Source organism: Toxotes jaculatrix, chromosome 1 (genome assembly GCF_017976425.1).
Source record: "Toxotes jaculatrix isolate fToxJac2 chromosome 1, fToxJac2.pri, whole genome shotgun sequence".
In the NCBI taxonomy this organism is placed as follows: domain Eukaryota; kingdom Metazoa; phylum Chordata; class Actinopteri; family Toxotidae; genus Toxotes; species Toxotes jaculatrix.
Genome location: NC_054394.1, coordinates 8,411,244 through 8,434,116, shown reverse-complemented (window position 1 = coordinate 8,434,116; position 22,873 = coordinate 8,411,244). Strand labels below are relative to the sequence as shown.

The window sequence follows — 22,873 nt, the reverse complement described above, 5'->3', positions numbered from 1 at the left end:
AACTGAATAACCATTTACACTACAAATGTAAAAAAAATGTAAAAAAAAAATAATAATAATAATTCTCATGAGTTTCCCCAAGATGACTTCTTATTCATTAGCTAATTCAGCTAATCACTTCAGTGCTAATTTCTAATATATCATATCCCCCTTTTTTGTATTAGATGCATGTGCAGTATGATTTGCGGACAGACTGAATGGTGGAGGTCAAAAGTAGCTATTGTGTTGCTGATTATAATGTATGTACATGGGGCAACAGCAATATTCAGTTTCAAACACAAACACTGTCATAGTTCAGGAACCTTTTAAATAGGAAACATAAAAATCATGAAACAGTACAACATGCACTTTAAGAAAAAGAGATTTATTTAGAAAAAAAAAAAAAGCATTCAGCCATAGCCTGATGACATATTCTCCCTCAAATTAATCTTTGACCTTGATTTTTGGACATCAATTATTTGCAATTTTATTGATATTCCCCTGAAAGGCTGTTGGAGACCCAAACCAGGACAGCTGAGGAGTTGACATGATAATCCATGAATCTCAATCAATGAAAAGTATCCTGGATTTACTTTATTTCAAATCTGCTCTTTTGTAGAACAGGGTCATCAACTGTAGCAGCAATTTCCGTATGCTGACTGATCCTGATTTTTTACTCATTGGTTTTCATAATGCCAAATCGTTTTTTGTTTTGTTTTTTTGTATTTAGGCAATTATTTTCTAATGTTACCTAAAGGAATACTCTCAGTAGAAAGCTGACTGCTGTGGTGACTTGCAGACAGAGAAGTTCACATTTACCACTGCAAAAGCAGCTGCCACTCCATGCATCGGAGTAGTGCCACACAGAGTGTGCAATTAACGCTAACACATGGGAGGCCGAAGACGCAGAGGTAGAGAATATGTGCTCGTATCTAAAGGTTAAAATGACTGTTTTAATATACTGTAGTTTTATCATAACCTTGGCAGTTAGCATGCCAAACCCTTTCATCTTAGTAATTTACTGAAATGACAAAATAATTTTGTTTCGCTTAAGTCAATTGCAAGTCAATTGCTTAACAAAATAATGATTCCATAAACCAAAATCTCATTTCACATAGTAGCTGACACTTAAATCACTCATATAAAGGGCAATTTTGAATAGCCCTGCTTCCTAACCCTTGTCAGGACCAGCAGAACTGCAAAACTTGAAATGTTTACCGCACTAAACATGGGGCCAAAATAAGGGTACTGATGTTGAAACTTGATGTTAGCTCACCACATCTGTTCTGTTCAAATGTTAACTCAGGGGCATGAAAACATTCACACTCAAGTCTGAAAATCCTTTTGAGTTAAATCTAGGGGGGAAAAAAAAAACTCTTTACTGCAACATGCAGTAACTAATAATTATTAGATACCATCCTTCTCTCTTCACAACAAATACACTTTCACATCACTAAGTAAAATAGTAAATCATTATATAGAGAATATGAACATTGAAACCAGTCATTAACAAATGGTTTGCTACCAACATAATAAATACTTGATGGTTTCACAACCAATATTCTGTTTCATTCTATGCTCCTGCTATCATACAGTATCCACCCAAACCTCACAGGTTCCACTCATCCCAGTGTGAAGTAGTGAAAGTCCTCATTTTTTCACCACCTTCTCCAAATAACCAATGAACCTTCTCAGGTTGACTTTGATGTTGTCAAGCACACACAGCTGCTGAGGGCTGTACTTGCCTCTTCCCTCTTTACGAATCTAGTAAGAAAAAAATATATATTATTTTAAAGGGTGAAAAAAAAACTCCAACTTATTGGGAAGATAATATGGAAATGTACAATGGTGGGAGATACGGCTTAATAATCCACTTGGAAACAGTTACGTGCAAATGCAGAAAAAGAACAGTGTTCAGTCATCTCTGGTACCTTGGCCTTAAAGACAGGCTGAAGTGCCTTCAGTGCAGGTAGTAACTGGATGTTTTTAGCAGCCGTCTCCGCCTCATCTCCATCAGCAAAAACGTCAAACAGGGCATCGAGGGCTTCTCCGTTTACAACCAGGTCAGGATCCCTTGTGGCGACTTGAAGTAAGGCATTTCCAATCATCTGTGGGAACAGAGTGTCTTAGAGGAAGAACAAATATTCCAAAAGAAGAGAGCGAAAGAGAGGGGGAGAAAAGAATGATACCTGAAGGGTTTCAGCAGTGCCCTTCTCTTTGGCTAATGTGCTGCCAGTGATGCCCAGAATGGCGACGGCGTTGACCCTCACACTGACAACATCGCAGCGGGTGGCCGCCTCGCTCAGGCTCATCAGCTGCTGGGGGGTCATACACTGAGAAAAAAAACAAAATACAGATATTGAGCTGTCCAATATAAACACGGTCCACGGTCTTTAAACTGGCAATGGATTTTTTTTGACAGAAATACAAAACCTATTTTCTGTGCTGCCTCTGACAATGTTTATTCTGTCAACACTGTCAACAAACATGGAACCAAAGTTAAAGGGGCATTCCACCAATTTTACTCATGAAGTTCAGTTTACTCGTTACTCAGAGTACAATTCAGTCTGTGCAAACAGGCTTCTGTGGCTCTTTAGGAACTTTATTCAGTCTAAAAACAAAAGTAACCCTGATGATGTCATCGGGGTTATCTTAGTTTGGGCTTGGAGACTTAACACTTTAAAGTTTCCTTTACAAACTGAAGCTGTTTAAAAAGTGAAATATTAAGCAGCTAGAGTAACCCTTAAAAAATGACCCAATAATGCAAATCTGCATTATTGGATCATTATTTTAGTCAGCTGAAGCTGTGGCGTATTCTGTACCTGGGGGATATTTTTGGAGGCAATCATCTGTAACAGAGAACGCATGGCGCTGATGACGGCCTCAAGAAACTCCTCATCTTTGGGTATCTCTGAAAACGAGGGAAAATTATGCAGATGCAATAGATGCTTCAATACTGCAGCTCAATACTTCTGCAAACAATCTTTCTAGGAATACACTTTCACCTGTCTACTACGATTTAAATGTGGTTTTCACTTCTCATCCCAATTCTAATGATGAAACTAAATCAAAGTTTTGCCTATATCAATGCATAATTTAACAAAAAAAACATAACTAATGAAAGGAATACTAAATGTGACCTACAGTGTATGTGCTGCATTACAATAATATGACATAAACATGAGACCTGCTGCGCCAAAAACCAGGGTGGACAGATGCTGCGCTGCTCCCTGCAGAGCTGCCGGTCCTCCCAGAGACTCTGCGTCCATGGTGGAGAGGATGCTATGGAGGCACGTCAGAGCACGGGACTGTACGCGCTGCATCCTGAAGTTAAGATGACTTTTGTTATAGAGCAGCAGGACATCTCATTTATGGGTGTATCAATAACATTTGCGTGAAGACAGACGCTGAGATGGACAACACAAAGTGCCTTAAACAAACTTTGATCACAAAGTGAAGCTCAAGAGAAGATGAAGAGAGAGAGGATTACTTTTTTATCAGGCCTCTCCAGGAGGGATTCTGATGGCACATATCCATGGCTTCTGTTCTGGGGAACTCAGTCTTTTTGAGGACCTTGAATCAAGAGGAAAAAAAAAGATTTTACTACAAACCATATTTCCACCATTTAGTGTGGTTGCACAAGTGAAAGACAGATCTCTATTATCCTGTACAGGCAAGTAATTCATTCTGTAAAGCCTAGTGTAGAGGATGGGTGTATTATCACTATAATAAAGACCATATTTTAGGTGGGTGATTACAGGAGCTCACATGCTTGTCTTAAGTCCCTGACACTGTGATTGACTCCTGTTCTATAGCTATTGATCAAAGCTCAGTGCTATTGATGAAGCAGACTGGTATTTGCCTTTTCAGGGATGTTGTGGTTGATCAAGGCGCCGTGAACCTCAGCTGACAAGCACAGTGGAGACATGAGATTGGACACTCCATCACAAAGACCATCCGGACCCATGTCGCTCTCATCGCTGCTCGACTCCTCCTCCCACTCGTCATCAGACGGGTCTTAACGGGCACACAGACACAGAACTGATCAAGAACAACAAAAGGCCTCCCTAGGCACTCCAATGAATTCACTTCATGTACTTCCTGTTATAATAGTTGTTTTTTTCTGATAGACAAACACATACTGCATAGCTGTGTCAGAGGGAATAATGTTGATGAAAAGTGCCTGGGGTCAGCACTGCTGTCCATGCCCACAACACTCACCGTCGGAGCAGCACATGTTGACGATGATCTCTAAGGACGTTTGCTGGGCTGTCAGCAAGGCCGTTGCCTCCCTCAGCTCCTCCTTGCCCCTCTGGACAAAAACAAGCAGCCATGTGAGTCAACATCCTACCAAAACGATGACTGTTAGCACAGTTATCGCCCAGTCTGAGTTCAGCTGCCCGCCACAGTGAGGAGATTCATTTCTACAGTTGTCTTCAAACACATCTAGTTGCACTTTTTGAACTGTGATGCTGGTGAAAACCTGCCTCAAGGGTGTCACTCTGAAAAGGAAAAGTGAGGGTTAAATAGAGCTCATATATTCAGTCCACTGACTACAGCAATGTCTGTTTGTTTATTTAAACAAAAAAAGCCTAGATGGCGATAACCCCATTGTATAACCCATAATATTGGAGGGTATTTTGGAACGTCACCATGAATGTCACCCGCAGTCTTGGGGCTCTCGCTGTGACTGAGCTCAGAGGGACAGCTCTGTCTCGCCGAGGTCAGATCTGGGGAGTGTCTGCGTGGTGGAAGCCAGAAGCTGGTCCTCGGCTGAACCTTGCTGAGTGTCCCTAATCTGCTCCCCGGAACCCAACAGTTTGTCTGCCCTGTCAGTCTGGCTCGCACCCCAGGATGACTCATAAGCCACCTTTTCACCTGGCATTAACATGAGCCTCTGGAACATAAAAGCGCACTGCCTCCTCCTCGTGAACGCAGACACGTCGCATCCTAACATTTACAGTGCAGGTGCACCGATCAGACTGCCATACCTAAATTTGGATATATGCTGATACAGGTCACGTCAGTCCAATACCCAGTGAGTGAATTACGTCAGTGATGGCACCCAATACCAATACTGGATTGGACAGGTCCTCATTTAAAAAATGTAAAACTGAGGGGTTTTTTTTTTTACCCACATGTTGTCAATCCACAAGACCCCTGGCAAAATGTTTTGTTAATGAATAATTTATGATGATTTGATATATATCCTAAAATATTATATGTTAACTATCCAAAATGCCCTCCCCCGAGTAATGACTCAGCCAATAGCAAGCCTCAGAAGGCGCCACAAAGATTTCTGTATGGATAACCATTAACAGCAACATACAGAGTACCACATGAGAGATGTCACTTACAGGCAGGAGGTCAGAGAAGTCGTTATCAACCTTCACAACCTTTCCATTCCTCTTCTGTTTAGGTGCTTCCTCCTCCTCCTCAATCATCTCCTCCACAGCAGGCTCTCGTGCAGCCTGGTCTTCCATGTCTGTCACAGCAGGCGCGTTTCTGTGACGGACCTCTTCTGCCTGTCTGAGCTCAGGTATGAGTGTACCCGCGTCCACATCCAGACACTGTGACAAGGTGGCCACCACAGCGTTGAGAGTCTGGGCCTGACGGGCAGCAGGCAGACTGCCCTTCATGTTCCATAGTGTCCCTGAGTGACACAGCGGGTAGGGTTAGGACTTAGGAAGGAACATTAATAAAATCTCAGCCAAAACTGCATTTCTTTCTTGTGGAACGTTACAGTTTTGAAGAGAGCAAAGAAGAGACATGACAAGTGATAAATTTGCACCTGCAGCCAGTGTCCTGAGGAGGGTGTGTGCCATGCCTGGCTGAGATGACAGCAGCACGTTCTCCAGGGCACCAAGCACAGCAGTGTTCATGCTACATAGCAGCTCCGGGTTGTCCTCAGTCACAGTGTGCAAACAGTGAGCTAAGGAAACACGAAGAGGAAAGATTTCCTTAAAAACTGCTTTCCCAAACCTGAGAAACCAAATGAGATACCACTCAGATCTAAGGTTTTTGCCACAGGGCCTATATATATTTAGGAAAAATGCTTTAAGTGTAATCTTTGGCCATATTCCAGGTTTTCTTCTCTTTTTTTCCTGACTTTATTGTCTAGCATCTTGTTTTCATAAATCCACCTAATGTGAGCCTATGGTTATTACAGGCTGAACATGATCGTACTAATTAAGTAGATATATCTCCTCTGTTTAATCCGTACATAAGGCGGATTATGCGCTGGACTATTTCTTGCTAACCTGCTACCTTTAGTGTCATATATACACACAGACACGAGCGGTATCAATTTTCTCATCCAACTCTCTGCAAAAAAGCAAACAAGCATATTCTCCCAAAATGTGAAACTATTATTTTTGAGAGTACAGAGCCAAAAGCTTCCTTGAGTGTCTCAATGCTTCTTAAAAGTCAGGAAAATGAGCAGCAGTGTTGCTTTCTGACGGGAACAACAAATTTACAGAAGAATTTCACTTACGTTTGAAAAACTATAGAAGTAAAATACAGAGAGAACAGAGGGAATGTTTTAAGTACCAAAAAACATGCTTTATTTTGTTGGCCCATAGCTGAGCATGTCTATGTGAATCGGTCTATCCTTCAATGTTAGCAGCTGCAGGTCACGCATACAAAACTACCAGAGCTGGTTGACCCAGCAGTCAAATTAATGGCCTTGTGCATGCACAGTTTGGGGATAGCAAAGATCTAAATGTCAGTACTGCTCAGAGGTGCAATGACTTTTATGGCAACAGGCCCTGTTATGGCACTAATGGCATTCTGTGTGTCCTGCTGTGGTATTTGGACAGAAAACTGAGGGTGGTCATGAATAATACATATCCTGGTCAGCCAGGATGAACACAGACCTTTATAAATATACCAGTAATTAGATATGATCAATAATCCCCACCAGTTATCAATGGACTGATTAGTCCTACCAGCAGATATGGCCAGTTCCACATGGTGTGGGTGTCCTTCCAGACACTGGACAACCAGATCCAGAAGACCTGCTTTGTTGAACACAGACAGCGCCTGGCTGCTGCTCTCACTGCCAGGACAACACAAGAAGAGCAAGAAATATATGCCATCCATTGATAAATACAAGGGTCAAAAACACACTATTGTCAACTGGGAACCAGCTTGCACAACCTCTTGGCTTACCATAGATTCCAGAGTAAGTTCACGGCCTCATTGGCTACATCCTCCACTGCATTCTTCTGGTCTTTGATCTGCACAGCAGCACTCTCAAAACCAGCACAGCACTGGAGAGAAAACAACACCACATTACAGATGACAAGAAAATCACAAGTGACACAGGAATGACCTTTGTTTTGGTTTTTTTTGGCTCAGTCATCATGTACCACTCTGAGACACGCATACACTGGAGACACTCTACATAATAAAAGGAGCAAAAGTAAGTGATGACATGGTTTGTAAAATTTCTGTCTCTGGACATTTTTTAACTTCTGGAACAGGTCAACAGCAAAGGAGTCAATCTGTTTCAAGTGTGGGTGCAGCCATTTTTTTTTTTTTTTTCAAACCACTAATATCTTTGTCCGGGGATGAAACCTAATTGCTGAGCATATCGTAGCCGGCTGTAACAGCTGCTGATGAGGGGGAACTGAAGTGATGGAGTGAGCTAAAAGCAGCGGCCGAGTCTCACCTCTCTAAGCAGTGCTGTCAGAGGAGTCATGACGTCGTGCTTCACCATGTCCTCACACACCTCCTGACCTCCACATGCACTCAGATTCCTGTCAGGGTGAAACAGTGCCAGACGCACACTCATCATTCAGTCAGAGAAGATTCACTGTCAGAGATGTTGTTTATGTGTATGATGTGGAAATAAAAGAGAGAGAGAGAGAGAGAGAGAGAGAGAGAGAGAGAGAGGGAGAGAGCCTAGAGATACACTGTGAGCAACGGATTTATTTTGATCTCCAGAACGTGGAACATGATTTAAGGTTTTAAAATATTATAAAAAGACTCAAAGGTAAAACTGAACGATATATCATGACACAATAATAACACAAGCCAACATCATGAAAATCTGACAGAACTGAATTCCTTCTCACATCCAAGCCTCTTACTGTAGCATGGCGCCCCCTGTAGAAGAAACATGACTAATATTTCTGTGTCACATGCCCATGGTTCTGTTTATACCACAGTGAAATTGCAGCAAGAAAAATAAATTTCTCTCATTAAAAAGTTAAAAATTGACTGAAATATTGTGCTCTGCATCTTATCTGTTAGTTTTTATTTGTTTCAGTTCGTTACTGGGTTTTTATTTTGTCATTAACTAAAGTACTGCATTGTCCACAATGGACAGCAAAGATTTTCCCTGAGTGACAGCTGATAATACTCTCATGGTTAAACTATACTGGTGTTTTCACATATTAAAGCTGATATTTGTTTTCTTCTTTGCCTTTGTTGGTATATTGCAACATTTGTTGACTGTTACTGCAGATGATCGACGTTGAATTGCGTGAAAGTGGTTGCATAAATGTAGAGACCCACATGCACAACATGGCTCCTTTGCCCTACTGATGGGCAAAACTCCACAGGGTACATTCAGGCAGGTTTTCCCACCTTCACTACAACTTCACATTTATGGGTAAAACAGGATAATAGGATGTTAGTGTGCTGAGTTCTCCTGTCAGAGGGTTACTGTATTTACAGAGGTCAACACTTTGCTTTACATGTCTGTGTCAAAAAGTTTGATCCCCTTCTGTACTGAGAACCACAACTATCAGCCAATAAACTGATTAGTTGATCACCACATATCTGCAATGTTTTTTTTTTAATCTATTACTCATTTCAGTAACATTTTAAGCAATTTTTTTTATTCTGAAAATTTTTGCTTTTAAAGCAAAAAAGTCAAAAAATTCTCTTCTTCAGTTTCTCACAAATTTTGCTTTTTTTCCTCATTTATTTAATTTTAAATTTTAATATCTTTCAGCTGTCAGTCAGACAAAACAACAGATGTGAAGGGGTCACCTTGGACTCTAGATATTTGCTGACATTTTGAGGAGTACACAGTTTATGTGAAAATATATGGTAGATTAATCAGTAATGAATTTATTGCAGCCCTGCTTTCAGTTGTCTATTCTCTCCTTCAAAGAATGACAGTTTATAATAAACTTCAAACTGCAAGTCCCTTGCAGCAGCTGTATGTGGCTGCCACAAATGGGCCAGATTCCTCTGCTTTTGGGAAACAGGTCCAGATCTGACTCAAACGACAACAGCCTGGGTTTGCTGGTGTAGTCCACACCACACGCCTTCACTACTGACTCACCTGAGTGCTCCTGTGGCAGTCTCCCTAACAGCCAGGCTGCTGTCAAGCAGCATGGGCCCGAGGCGCCTCACAGCATCCCTCTGCAGGAAACCGGGAATGGTCTGGCTCTGCTGTACCACCCGGGAAATGCTGGCACATGCAAACTCTCGCACATCTGCACTTGGACTCTGCAACTGTGGAAAGATAAACAAAACATGACACTGAATATATGAATGGGTCAGTTTCAGTCTCCCTGAAGTGTGTACTCATCTAATTTATCACCAGGGTCCACCTAGTGATAAATTAGATCTCTAACCCAAGTAACACGAGGACATAAAATCTAGCATTGCATGTGCATATACAACTTCATTTAGACTGAAAACTGTTATCGTCAATAGCTGACAGTTGTACAACAGAAGCCCAAATAAGCCTGAGGAGTGAAATCATACATTCAAATGTTCATCTTTATTTCTAAACTGAAGATCAACTTAGTTCTACTGATAAAGGCTGGCCTCCCTGTTTGGTGTTTCGCCGAAATGTTTAAATGCCTACCCACAATGCAAAGCTGTAAAATAAACAAACAAAATAAGTCACTAAGTAACTAAGACATTTCAGTGAGAAAACAGGATTAGACTGTGTTCCTACTTTCTCCAGTAACTCCGCAGCTGGACAACTATCATCAACGTGCTCCTCTTCCTCAGCGTCCACTTCCTTCACAGCGTTTGCCGGCAGCCCCACTGCGCTGAACTGCGGACGTTTAAATTTAGTGGTTCTACTTTTACCCATTTTAATTTCTATTAAAGTGCGACGCATAAAACGTGTGGGGTTTTTTTTTTCTTCTTCACTCGGGCTTAGCTACAAACCCTCAAACGTACACTCCGGTTCCAGCCTGGTTGGAGGAGGCCATGTGGAAGACTGCTCCATGCCGTAAAGTGTTGTTAACAGAAAGCGAAGAGGCTGTCGCAAAACCACGCAAACGCAGAAACGACAAATTTAAAACGCAGTTAGCCATAAGCCACAAATTAACCACAGGTAGAGGCTTTACATGTAATGAAACATAAATAAAAGAGAAAAAATAAACATGAGACATTTTCACACCTTGAGTATTTATTAGGTAAATAACTTTAAAAATAGAAACATTTAGATAAAATACGTGCTTAACATCAGAAACAGAAATAAACACATCTGAACTCACACCGAAGGAGTAAAATATACCAAAGACTATGTGAGCAGATCAGCAGCTTCAATGATGACACATCAACACAGCAACACTTTTTTTTTAAAAAAGGCCTTATCAGTTCATTTCTTCTGTCTTGCAAATGCATTTCCATCATGATGACAAAATGTGATGCTCCAGAGGACGCAAGTCACTGTGTGAGCAGAGGCTATCTCAGCAAAGACCAGGTACACTGTCTGAACAGCCCACACAGCTGCTGGTTATTGGATGTTCGGTCGTGGTTTGAGAATAAGTTTCCCCGTCTGTAAAAAGATGCAAATAAGACATGTTTTAATTTATTTTTTTAAATAAACAAATAGAAGCTGTCTGAAACATCACAACATTACTCACATCATCACAGGACATGTTGTATTCTGCTAAAACAGTCCGACAGCGAGCTGCTATACTGAAAGAGCAAAGGTCAAAGATGCTAACCAGTTAGCCAAAACATGAGCAGATATGAGTCAGTTATAAAAAAGTGTAAATGCATGAACATTTCCTGCATGTGCAGCACTTTTCGGTCAATGGCTGGGTTTGGGTGCATCATGTCTAGATCTAACAAAATTGTGCTACTTCATATTAACTGAAATAGAGAAAGGATACATTGATGGTGCCACAACTCGTTTGTGTATCCCAGCAAAGAAGAGAGCTATTAGAGTGATGCAGCTGATGGTGAAGAAGGGATGATTCCACAGTGATGAAAAGAACGAGACCTGCAGAACAAGAGGAACAAGGCGGAGTCAATAACAAAACTTTCACTTTTACAGATCGTATTTACAATGAGCTATAGAAATCAAATTTAAGTGTATTTGATAAAAGAGAAATCATTGGGTTCCCCAATTCAACAGCAGCTATTCAAGACAATAGAGTAAAATAAAGGTAAATGTCACAATGAAAATAACAGAGGAAATCAAGCCTGAAAAGCCATGTTTTTATCATTAAGCTCAGTTTGTGAATCTATGTCCATCTTTAAAGGGTCACTTTAAAACTGATCATTCTAATGTGGGAAGGATGTGGGAAACATAAAACTTCACACCGCGTTCTATTTCTTGAGAATTCACCCACATTAATTCTCTTTACTGTCATATTCATTGCTTTTGACTATATTTTCCAATATTAAGGGCACAATGTATATTCTGTTAGTGAGGGACTTTCCCTCAGAGCCAGAAATGACACAACTAAACCCGCTTGTCCACTAATACCTACCTTCTGTGTGTCTGGGTCTATTAACCAGTTCCAAGCTCCAGTAGCCGTACAAACAGACACCACAATCAGAATCACTGAAACAAGATGAATGAATGAGACCCATCATGAAACATGTAATGTGTTTCACCACATCAGTACATTTCAGGCTCAACATTGGTGATAACATGTTACAAGTCTTTAACCTGTAGTTATATCTGCATCAATTTCTGCATTTGGGGTGAAGTGTACAGAAATACATATGATACTGAGATATTCTGCTAAAGAAAAAATACACCATGTGAGCCAGCACATCTTCTCTGTCGTGGTTTTGACAATCATCACTGACAGTTACTTACTTCTCCACCTGCCTGTTGCAGGTTGCAAACAGGAGACATACTCTGTTAGTCTTCTCTCAAAGGCCTTCAGGTCTGAAACAAGAATTCAAAGTTAGATTCACATGAATTCACACTGTATTTGGACCTAGTACCATGGCTGTGCGACCTTTCAACTTCATCCATTCAGGTATGTGAAATGCTCTCTCCTCCTCAACAGATTATGTCATGTACTTAATATACTAAGCTTTTACATGACTAAGTTAATGTCAACCTCAGCTCTAAAGCTCAGCTTGTGTCAGTTTGTATCTAAGTGGTTACTGCAAAACCTGAACGCAGCTGTTAAATAGCCACGTTTAGTACCGTTTCACTTAAAGGCTGATTATGTCACACTGACTGCGGATAAAACTCAACTGTCTGTATATCTACTTCCCGGACAACAGAAACTAACACATTTAACAACTGAATATCAGTTTGCTAAACACTATGCTATGAACGACTGGTGGTGCACTATCAGTTAAGCTAGCAAACATGCTAAGTGTCGAAAGCAGACTGACCACCTAATTCAGCATTGCACCTAACGGTGTAACCTCATCTTAATACGTTTGTTTTGACTACTTTTGGTGATTACAAGCACGAGGCCAAAACGAACCGGCGAAAAAATTAAAATGACATAATATAAGTTGCTTTCTGTGTTGGTTACCTTCGGCCTGTTCCAGGGAATTCATGTCTGCTACTCCCAGCAGCCTGCTGTTGGCTGTGCCACTGCTTCCCTTCCGCTGAAGGACAGACAGTACAAACCAATCCGCATTGGCGTTGTGCTAAGCTCTAACGTGATTGGATGTTAACCAACTAATAGGTGGTACACAGCTTAAAAGTCCCGCCCCCAGCTCTCTGGTCCACTTTACCAGCCCAGACCTACTCAGAGAGTCCAGGTGGCGCTGTTTCTGAGGTGCCAGACTAAAGTCAGCCAAACTTACGTGATCTCCATGACCCCAGAGAGTGATTATTTATCACGACCATCATGATTATTTATTAATTCTGTGTTAAATCCACTTTGCACTGGCTATGAAATGTAGATAGAGTCATTCAGTAGGAGACTGTCTTGATCATTTTATTTATTTATGTAAAACCACATGATTGACATTTTAGTAATATTTGGAAACTGAACAGTGAGTTGGATTGTGATTAGTCAAGGATTCATTAGAGTTCTTAAACAGTTGACACTGCCTCATGGTGTTTTACCCAAGCATCTAAATGAACTTAATCAATTAGAGCTATCAATAGTCATCATGCCCTGTTATTCTTTCAGAACTCTACTTTCTTTACATCCCTGCTAACTTCACCCTGGTTGTTACATTGCTGTACCTGAGTACTTGACTTAAATGTAATGGATTACTCTCCAACTTAAGTCATGTTTATTTATACTCATTTCAATCATTTTTAAATGGCATCATTAACATTGTACAAAAAAAATCAAAGCACTGTTAATCTTTGAAATAGGTGATTTTTCAACAGGCTACTCTACCCGGTCATGAAATCAAACCAGGCTGTGACATCATTCTAGGACAATTCAAAAACGGGATTTGTGTTGTTTTTCAGATTGTGTAGCATACCTTATTGTTTACAGACTTTAGTTTCTTCTGCAGCTTTACACGGAACTTTTCCCTCAGAATTTGTTCTATCTCATCATCTGGTATGTCTCTCATGTCTAAGACATCAACACCTTCCTCAGGTTTGTAGGTGACCTCACTGTAGGTCCAGCCAATCAGGGCTCTGAACCCTGTGGGTGTTTGCAAAGAGCAGATGGACTTATTGGTGAACAGCGAATTAGGATCTGTCTGAAGTGTGTGGTTTATCTCAAAGAAATGATCTGGTTCCCGAGGCACCAAGGTGAAGCAGTAGATCTGCTGCGTTTCCTTCCTGTTTACCAGACTTGATTCAGCAAACTCTGGATTGACGACCTCTGGCTTTCTACCAGTCTTCTCCAGCACCCAGATGCCCCCCTTATCTATGAGACGAAAGATCCCCGCTGCCTGAGGTTGGTCCTTTCCAGAGATGAGCTCCAGGGGCTCCCACACTTGGGAAGACACCCCAAAGCTTACATCTGTTATGTAAGCCTTTCCATCAATGATAACCTTGTTGACGAGATGAGTATCAAGAGGACCAAAGTCATTGAGGGTATTGTTGAAAACTCTGGCATCCAAGGTCGTAGTGTTGTAGCCCATTTCTCTCAGCACCCAGCTGAACAGGAAGTTGTTCTCAAGGCACCAACCCCCACGACTGCTCCTCACTATCTTATTGAAAATGACTTCAAGGTCCATGATGATCTTCTCACCACAGTGAATGCTGAGGTTTTCAAACGGAATAGACAAGACATGTTGTTTATGGATCAGCTTCAGTGTTGCAAGATCCGGGTTTTCATATGAGCCATGGAAACCAATTCTTTTGAAGTACTTCTCCAAATTCATCTTGCCTGTCAAATGCAGGATATGTCATGATTTTATGGCACCATCCCACCCTTTACACAGTTGCACTCGGTTTTGCAAAGTCATCTCAATTGTCTCGTAGCTTAATAGACTTCACCCCCTTTATAATTGACGGAGATTTAATGATTAATCTGAGATGATAAGACCTTAGTTTCTCTTGATCAAATCTGACGTGGAAAAAGCTGGTGTTTCTGTTCATACAGTGCAAATCAATATGTACAATTTTATGTCTCTGTTCAAAAACATAAAACTAGCCATAGATGTCAGAAATTCTGCATATAGAAAATTTGAGATTCACAAAAATATGCAACGGAGAATATGAAGAAAAAGTGTTTAACCTTACCTTCCATCTAGGCTGATAGTACAAGCAATCAAAATCCTGTATCCTAAAGACAGAGTATTTATCTGGAGGTAAAGCTTCCTTGCAAAGGAGGTGCAACTCAGCTATTTCTTAATTAAGAAATAGGGCTGACCTTATAGAGCCAATAAAACCTGACTGTGTTTAGGTTAGCTGATGATTTGCCTGGACATGTGTTAATCAGTGCTAGAGGTGTTGCTTCATCGCTGCTTCTCTGTGGGATAGAATATACAGGGATCAAGCAAATAATACAGATACATCTGTTTGCCACAATTACGTCATGGTGGTTTCATTCTGCCAACATTATCATGCAGGTCACTCGGTAGGTAAACCCAGTCAGGTCATTCAAGTAGCACCTCTGTTTTCTGTGGCCTCTAGATTACCCGAAACCTGTACCTTTAAAGTGAGACTATGTACATTTTGAATGAAGAAATAACACATTTTTCATATTAGAAATGAAAACTTGAACTCATAACCAGTTGAATGCACCCATATACTCAAGGCTTTTGCTGCTACAGTCTTATTTGGTCCGGTATGACCAATAGCTTATGGTGGCTAATGATTATTGTTGGTAAACTTTAGACAGATATCAGACTTTACTGAGTCAGTTCATTGACTTTATGACTCTGTTCTTGTGCTATTGTTGCACTATGTTTTAGCATTTACCTTCATCCTGCAATTATAATTTGTTGCTGTTTAGCGAAAGTTACATCGTCTCACTGTAAGGAATATTAAGTCCAAGATGACTGTTACACGTACTACAATAATGTTCCCTGTTTTCAGCCAGATTAAATCAGTGTTAGAGAGTATAAATACTTGGTGTGATAGGGATGATACGAGACACAGCTGTGGAGATCAGGTGACTGGCAGGACATCAGGTCGCAGGTAAAGGATGGCAAGGTGTGGACAGTTCCATCAAAATCCAAAGACCTAGGGAGAATATGAATGCCACAAGAAAGTGACAGGGACACTGAATGTGCCTTCATTACAGTCATTCCTTATTGTAACTTGACCTCTAGTGTCACTGTATGGTATATTTCCACAAACCAGAAAACAGTTTGGCTCCCAATACCTCAATCTTTGAGTCAGTCGAGCTTAGCAAGTTCTCCTGACCTTCGGTGCATGAGTGCGTTTAGCCTGCCAATCGCCTTCACTGAGGTGATTTTACACTGCTGACCTGTTGTCATAGATGACTAGAATATGAGTTCTTCTCCAAACAGAGAGAAACACTGTAGCCCAACATACAAAGAGAAGATGAGCAGGACTACCAGGACTAAGAATTTAAGGTACCTCCACACAGAAAATACTATGAAACGGTAAAGTGAGTTTAAATAATTTTAATAGGACTGCCCTAGCAGTTGTCCACCCAAGGTCTTCAAATGTAGTCATAAAACTCAACTGAGATTACTCCAACACTTGTTTTTCCGTGATATGAAAAGCTAAGAAGAGGATATGAGCTTTAGCCAGGGAGAGGTAGACGCTAACAACAAATTGACTAAATGCCCAATTCACAAACATGTATCAAACAGACAATGATAAACTTCATAATACAAAATAAACTATGTCACTGGCCCTTTAAATTTTTTACTCTCTTCTCATGAAGCTCAGTTTCCACCTCCAGCCCTCTTACAAAACCACAGGCTCAGCCATGTTTCAGAGGAAAAGGATGTAAAAGTTTATGAACATAATATTTAAGCACAATGATGATAATATGTGAGTGAGTACACAGAATACAGATGAGATTAAGTCAAGGACATGCAGGTTGGCATTCATATATGACTTGATAACATATCACTTGAAGCTTAGTAGATTGCAGTGACATAAACGAACAGTATGTACCATAATAATAACAACATTGTTCTTTTTATATAGATTTTCTTAGACTGAAAATAGCTTTTCCTTGGCTGCTAATACTCTCAATGACAAAGACATGTCTGCTCCTTCAATGAACTTGAGATACTTCATTCTTACACAGTCCAGTTCTCTGATACATCCTGTGGGCTCCATCAGTCAGCCAAACTTTATACTGCACCACATTAATCAGACCTTTGTGGACAGAGGATACAGGACACAACACTAATGAGAAGTCTCCAATCTTTGGTAACGTACTGAAGAGTAAAACGACCTAGTATGTTTCTCCCACCACTCACTCGCTCTGGTAGGACAGCAACCTTTTTTGTTTCATTGGATGATCAATATAAAAGTCTTACTCAAGTCTATTCAAAACTAAAATGCTTTGCTGGGTAACTCAATATAGTGAAGTATTAACATTCCTACCATTATCGTGACTTTCTTCACACTTTCATCTCTTCAATACTCCTGTTTATTAATAGTAGTTTAGTCAGCAAAATTTGTTTTTTTACAGCACTTTTTTGGCAAAGTGTAACCTGGCATTCTGGGATACCTGATTTAAATATACATTATTTTTTTGTCAAAAATGTTGATGACTAACATTATTATTTTTAACATATTTTTACTTTGATCAGTTCTAATATAACTGTTGCAATTTTCATTGTACAAAAAATTAAATTCAAAGAATTGTTAATGCATTTACTCCAGGACAATTTAAAAACAGACACATTTTTTCAGAGGGTGTAGCATGCTTTGTTGCTGACAGGGTTTAGCTTCTTGTGCAACTTTACACTGAACTTTTCCCTCAGAATTTGTTCTATCTCATCATCTGGTATGTCTCTCATGTCTAAGACATCAACACCTTCCTCAGGTTTGTAGGTGACCTCACTGTAGGTCCAGCCAATCAGGACTCTGAACCCTGTGGGTGTTTGCAAAGAGCAGATGGACTTATTGGTGAACAGTGAATTAGGATCTGTCTGAAGTGTGTGGTTTATCTCAAAGAAATGATCTGGTTCCCGAGGCACCAAGGTGAAGCAGTAGATCTGCTTTGTTTCCTTCCTGTTTACCAGACTTGATTCAGCAAACTTTGGATTGATGACCTCTGGCTTTCTACCAGTCTTCTCCAGCACCCAGACGCCCCCCTTATCTATGAGACGAAAGACCCCCGCTGCCTGAGGTTGGTCCTTTCCAGAGATGAGCTCCAGGGGCTCCCACACTTGGAAAGACACCCCAAAGCTTACATCTGTAATGTAAGCCTTTCCATCAATGATAACCTTGTTGACGAGATGAGTATCAAGAGGACCAAAGTCATTGAGGGTACTGTTGAAAACTCTGGAGCCCAAGGTCGTAGTGTTGTAGCCCATTTCTCTCAGCACCCAGCTGAACAGGAAGTTGTTCTCAAGGCACCAACCCCCACGACTGCTCCTCACTATCTTATTGAAAATGACTTCAAGGTCCATGATGATCTTCTCACCACAGTGAATGCTGAGGTTTTCAAACGGAATAGACAAGATGTGTTGTTTATGGATCAGCTTCAGTGTTGCAAGATCCGGGTTTTCATATGAGCCATGGAAACCAATTCTTTTGAAGTACTCCTCCAAATTCATCTTGCCTGTCAAATGCAGGATATGTCATGATTTTGTGGCACCATCCCACCTTTTACGCAGTTGCACTCGGTTTTGCAAAGTCATCTCAATTGTCTCGTAGCTTAATAGACTTCACCCCCTTTATAATTGACGGAGATTTAATGATTAATCTGAGATGATAAGACCTTAGTTTCTCTTGATCAAATCTGACGTGGAAAAAGCTGGTGTTTCGGTTCATACAGTGCAAATCAATATGTACAATTTTATGTCTCTGTTCAAAAACATAAAACTAGCCATAGATGTCAGAAATTCTGCATATAGAAAATTTGAGATTCACAAAAATATGCAACAGAGAATATGAAGAAAAAGTGTTTAACCTTACCTTCCATCTAGGCTGATAGTACAAGCAATCAAAATCCTGTATCCTAAAGACAGAGTATTTATCTGGAGGTAAAGCTTCCTTGCAAAGGAGATGCAACTCAGCTATTTCTTCATATAGGGCTGAGCTTATAGAGACAGTAAAAGTTCACTGTGTTTAGGTTAGTTGATGATTTGCCTGGACATGTGTTAATCAGTGCTAGAGGTGTTGCTCCATAGCTACTTCTCTGTGGGATAGAATATACAGGGATCAAGCAAATAATACAGATACATCTGTTTGCCACAATTACATCATGGTGGTTTCATTCTGCCAACATTATCATGCAGGTCACTCGGTAGGTAAACCCAGTCAGGTCATTCAAGTAGCACCTCTGTTTTCTGTGGCCTCTAGATTACCCGAAGCTGTACCTTTAAAGTGAGACTATGTACATTTTGAATGAAGAAATAACACATTTTTCATATTAGAAATGAAAACTTGAACTCATAACCTGTTGAATGCACCCATATACTCAAGGCTTTTGCTGCTACAGTCTTATTTGGTCCGGTATGACCAATAGCTTATGGTGGCTAATGATTAATGTTGGCAAACTTTAGATAGATGTCAGACTTTACTGAGTCAGTTCATTGACTTTATGACTCTGTTCTTGTGCTATTGTTGCACTATGTTTTAGCATTTACCTTCATCCTGCAATTATAATTTGTTGCTGTTTAGCGAAAGTTACATCGTCTCACTGTAAGGAATATTAAGTCCAAGATGACTGTTACACGTACTACAATAATGTTCCCTGTTTTCAGCCAGATTAAATCAGTGTTAGAGAGTATAAATACTTGGTGTGATAGGGATGATACGAGACACAGCTGTGGAGATCAGGTGACTGGCAGGACATCAGGTCGCAGGTAAAGGATGGCAAGGTGTGGACAGTTCCATCAAAATCCAAAGACCTAGGGAGAATATGAATGCCACAAGAAAGTGACAGGGACACTGAATGTGCCTTCATTACAGTCATTCCTTATTGTAACTTGACCTCTAGTGTCACTGTATGGTATATTTCCACAAACCAGAAAACAGTTTGGCTCCCAATACCTCAATCTTTGAGTCAGTCGAGCTTAGCAAGTTCTCCTGACCTTCGGTGCATGAGTGCGTTTAGCCTGCCAATCGCCTTCACTGAGGTGATTTTACACTGCTGACCTGTTGTCATAGATGACTAGAATATGAGTTCTTCTCCAAACAGAGAGAAACACTGTAGCCCAACATACAAAGAGAAGATGAGCAGGACTACCAGGACTAAGAATTTAAGGTACCTCCACACAGAAAATACTATGAAACGGTAAAGTGAGTTTAAATAATTTTAATAGGACTGCCCTAGCAGTTGTCCACCCAAGGTCTTCAAATGTAGTCATAAAACTCAACTGAGATTACTCCAACACTTGTTTTTCCGTGATATGAAAAGCTAAGAAGAGGATATGAGCTTTAGCCAGGGAGAGGTAGACGCTAACAACAAATTGACTAAATGCCCAATTCACAAACATGTATCAAACAGACAATGATAAACTTCATAATACAAAATAAACTATGTCACTGGCCCTTTAAATTTTTTACTCTCTTCTCATGAAGCTCAGTTTCCACCTCCAGCCCTCTTACAAAACCACAGGCTCAGCCATGTTTCAGAGGAAAAGGATGTAAAAGTTTATGAACATAATATTTAAGCACAATGATGATAATATGTGAGTGAGTACACAGAACACAGATGAGATTAAGTCAAGGACATGCAGGTTGGCATTCATATATGACTTGATAACATATCACTTGAAGCTTAGTAGATTGCAGTGACATAAATGAACAGTATGTACCATAATAATAACAACATTGTTCTTTTTATATAGATTTTCTTAGACTGAAAATAAATTTTCCTTGGCTGCTAATACTCTCAATGACAAAGACATGTCTGCTCCTTCAATGAACTTGAGATACTTCATTCTTACACAGTCCAGTTCTCTGATACATCCTGTGGGCTCCATCAGTCAGCCAAACTTTATACTGCACCACATTAATCAGACCTTTGTGGACAGAGGACACAGGACGCAACACTAACGAGAAGTCTCCAATCTTTGGTAACGTACTGAAGAGTAAAACGACCTAGTATGTTTCTCCCACCACTCACTCGCTCTGGTAGGACAGCAACCTTTTTTGTTTCATTGGATGATTAATATAAAAGTCTTACTCAAGTCCATTCAAAACTAAAATGCTTTGCTGGGTAACTCAATATAGTGAAGTATTAACATTCCTACTATTATCGTGACTTTCTTCACACTTTCATCTCTTCAATACTCCTGTTTATTAATAGTAGTTTAGTCAGCAAAATTTTTTTTTTACAGCACTTTTTTGCAAAGTGTAACCTGGCATTCTGGGATACCTGATTTAAATATACATTATTTTTTTGTCAAAAATGTTGATGACTAACATTATTATTTTTAACATATTTTTACTTTGATCAGTTCTAATATAACTGTTGCAATTTTCATTGTACAAAAAATTAAATTCAAAGAATTGTTAATGCATTTACTCCAGGACAATTTAATAACAGACACATTTTTTCAGAGGGTGTAGCATGCTTTGTTGCTGACAGGGTTTAGCTTCTTGTGCAACTTTACACTGAACTTTTCCCTCAGAATTTGTTCTATCTCATCATCTGGTATGTCTCTCATGTCTAAGACATCAACACCTTCCTCAGGTTTGTAGGTAACCTCACTGTAGGTCCAGCCAATCAGGGCTCTGAACCCTGTGGGTGTTTGCAAAGAGCAGATGGACTTATTGGTGAACAGCGAATTAGGATCTGTCTGAAGTGTGTGGTTTATCTCAAAGAAATGATCTGGTTCCCGAGGCACCAAGGTGAAGCAGTAGATCTGCTTTGTTTCCTTCCTGTTTACTAGACTTGATTCAGCAAACTCTGGATTGACGACCTCTGGCTTTCTACCAGTCTTCTCCAGCACCCAGACGCCCCCCTTATCTATGAGACGAAAGACCCCCGCTGCCTGAGGTTGGTCCTTTCCAGAGATGAGCTCCAGGGGCTCCCGGACTTGGGAAGACACCCCAAAGCTTACATCTGTAATGTAAGCCTTTCCATCAATGATAACCTTGTTGATGAGATGAGAATCAAGAGGACCAAAGTCATTGAGGGTACTGTTGAAAACTCTGGAGCCCAAGGTCGTAGTGTTGTAGCCCATTTCTCTCAGCACCCAGCTGAACAGGAAGTTGTTCTCAAGGCACCAACCCCCACGACTGCTCCTCACTATCTTATTGAAAATGACTTCAAGGTCCATGATGATCTTCTCACCACAGTGAATGCTGAGGTTTTCAAACGGAATAGACAAGATGTGTTGTTGATGTATCAGCTTCAGTGTTGCAAGATCCGGGTTTTCATATGAGCCATGGAAACCAATTCTTCTGAAGTACTCCTCCAAATTCATCTTGTCTGTGAAACAACAAACATTACATAAAATGATGTCACTTAATAAGCCACAATCAAGGAATCCTAAAGAGTTTGATATTTCAGTAAAACCATTTATTAAAGCTTATTAAAACCTTCATTAAGTATTACTGGACATATGGACAAGGATGCTTATTAATTTTAAGGACCAATCCACCCTACAGCTTAGCACAATAACAACTTCACATAATTATATCTCAAAAATGTTAACAGACTTATAAGTTATCTGCAGTTATGAAGCAGAGCTCAAATTTTACAGTTCCTGTTAGCTATTCAGGGGAGAAAAAAAAGAAGGAAAAAAAGGAATTGAGGAAGTGCGACCAGTTTTCTGAAGATCTGCAAATTGAATAATCTGCAGAATCTACCATTGAAGTTAACCCCTGTTTACATTAACCTTTACTAAACAGTGTCTTTGCAAAAGTTGCAAACATTGCTTAACAAAATCGTGTTATCCCGCATTTCAATGAAGGAAACTGAAAGGAAAGTGCCTGCAACGTTGGCAGGATTTCGCCCATTCGTTTACAGCGCCCGTTAATTCCTTGATCCTTTGCTGAACGACCCGGAGCAGCGTTTAAACGGGACTCTTACCGTCAGACTGTGACATAACCTGCCGCTGTGCGATGTCAATACTGTTTAGACGGGACAGTATAATATGACGTGGACGTCCTCGAGCTAAGCAGCGACTTACACTTTGTATGGGCTCGAGCGTCGCCACTAGAGGGAGCTTTAACATC

The 22,873-nt window shown here is 40.3% G+C and overlaps 5 protein-coding genes across 6 annotated transcripts; all 5 read right to left on the bottom strand.

Annotated features, from left to right (window-relative positions):
* Positions 1-345: 345 nt before the first annotated feature.
* Positions 346-10,175, bottom strand: heatr3 (HEAT repeat containing 3). The gene is made up of 15 exons (XM_041043385.1): positions 9,902-10,175; positions 9,278-9,450; positions 7,652-7,739; positions 7,150-7,250; positions 6,927-7,036; positions 5,771-5,911; positions 5,337-5,632; positions 4,201-4,291; positions 3,842-3,996; positions 3,470-3,552; positions 3,167-3,303; positions 2,802-2,890; positions 2,169-2,312; positions 1,911-2,087; positions 346-1,743 (listed from the first exon to the last, which is right to left on the bottom strand). The coding sequence occupies exons 1-15, from the start codon at positions 10,067-10,069 to the stop codon at positions 1,630-1,632; spliced, it is 2,067 nt and encodes a 688-aa protein (XP_040899319.1). The 5' UTR covers positions 10,070-10,175; the 3' UTR covers positions 346-1,629.
* Positions 10,176-10,351: 176 nt separating this feature from the next.
* cnep1r1 (CTD nuclear envelope phosphatase 1 regulatory subunit 1) lies at positions 10,352-12,775 on the bottom strand. The gene is made up of 6 exons (XM_041037375.1): positions 12,693-12,775; positions 12,014-12,085; positions 11,679-11,752; positions 11,076-11,185; positions 10,824-10,878; positions 10,352-10,735 (listed from the first exon to the last, which is right to left on the bottom strand). Exons 1-6 carry the CDS (start codon positions 12,715-12,717, stop codon positions 10,694-10,696), a joined length of 378 nt encoding a protein of 125 aa, XP_040893309.1. The 5' UTR covers positions 12,718-12,775; the 3' UTR covers positions 10,352-10,693.
* An 812-nt stretch (positions 12,776-13,587) lies between these two features.
* On the bottom strand, positions 13,588-14,466 carry LOC121184131 (arylamine N-acetyltransferase, pineal gland isozyme NAT-10-like). Its single transcript, XM_041041570.1, has one exon. The coding sequence runs from the start codon at positions 14,458-14,460 to the stop codon at positions 13,588-13,590; it is 873 nt and encodes a 290-aa protein (XP_040897504.1). The 5' UTR covers positions 14,461-14,466.
* Positions 14,467-16,164: 1,698 nt separating this feature from the next.
* LOC121184123 (arylamine N-acetyltransferase, pineal gland isozyme NAT-10-like) lies at positions 16,165-18,294 on the bottom strand. The gene is made up of 2 exons (XM_041041558.1): positions 17,410-18,294; positions 16,165-17,333 (listed from the first exon to the last, which is right to left on the bottom strand). Exon 1 carries the CDS (start codon positions 18,292-18,294, stop codon positions 17,422-17,424), a length of 873 nt encoding a protein of 290 aa, XP_040897492.1. The 3' UTR covers positions 16,165-17,333; positions 17,410-17,421.
* A 1,697-nt stretch (positions 18,295-19,991) lies between these two features.
* LOC121184109 (arylamine N-acetyltransferase, pineal gland isozyme NAT-10-like) lies at positions 19,992-22,858 on the bottom strand. Of its 2 annotated transcripts, XM_041041546.1 has the most exons (3): positions 22,728-22,858; positions 21,235-22,124; positions 19,992-21,158 (listed from the first exon to the last, which is right to left on the bottom strand). In XM_041041546.1, exons 1-2 carry the CDS (start codon positions 22,741-22,743, stop codon positions 21,247-21,249), a joined length of 894 nt encoding a protein of 297 aa, XP_040897480.1. In that variant the 5' UTR covers positions 22,744-22,858; the 3' UTR covers positions 19,992-21,158; positions 21,235-21,246. The 2 variants fall into 2 exon arrangements, with proteins under 2 accessions (XP_040897480.1, XP_040897472.1); XM_041041538.1 differs by having other exon boundaries at positions 19,992-22,124.
* Between the last annotated feature and the right edge of the window lie 15 nt (positions 22,859-22,873).

Bases quoted from the DNA above. Each gene is read 5' to 3' on its own strand.
- heatr3 (XM_041043385.1), bottom strand. From the start codon at position 10,069: ATGCGTCGCACTTTAATAGAAATTAAAATGGGTAAAAGTAGAACCACT. The intron at 7,037-7,149 runs GTAAGCCAAGAG...TTGTCCTGGCAG, and splicing joins AACTTACTCTGGAATCTATG to TGAGAGCAGCAGCCAGGCGC. The intron at 5,912-6,926 runs GTAGGACTAATC...GTGTTTCCTTAG, and splicing joins GGAACTGGCCATATCTGCTG to CTCACTGTTTGCACACTGTG.
- cnep1r1 (XM_041037375.1), bottom strand. From the start codon at position 12,717: ATGAATTCCCTGGAACAGGCCGAAG. The intron at 12,086-12,692 runs GTAACCAACACA...TTCTTGTTTCAG, and splicing joins TTCCCTGGAACAGGCCGAAG to ACCTGAAGGCCTTTGAGAGA. The intron at 10,879-11,075 runs GTATCCTTTCTC...TTGCTCTTTCAG, and splicing joins CGAGTTGTGGCACCATCAAT to TATAGCAGCTCGCTGTCGGA.
- LOC121184131 (XM_041041570.1), bottom strand. From the start codon at position 14,460: ATGAATTTGGAGAAGTACTTCAAAAGAATTGGTTTCCATGGCTCATAT.
- LOC121184123 (XM_041041558.1), bottom strand. From the start codon at position 18,294: ATGAATTTGGAGGAGTACTTCAAAAGAATTGGTTTCCATGGCTCATAT.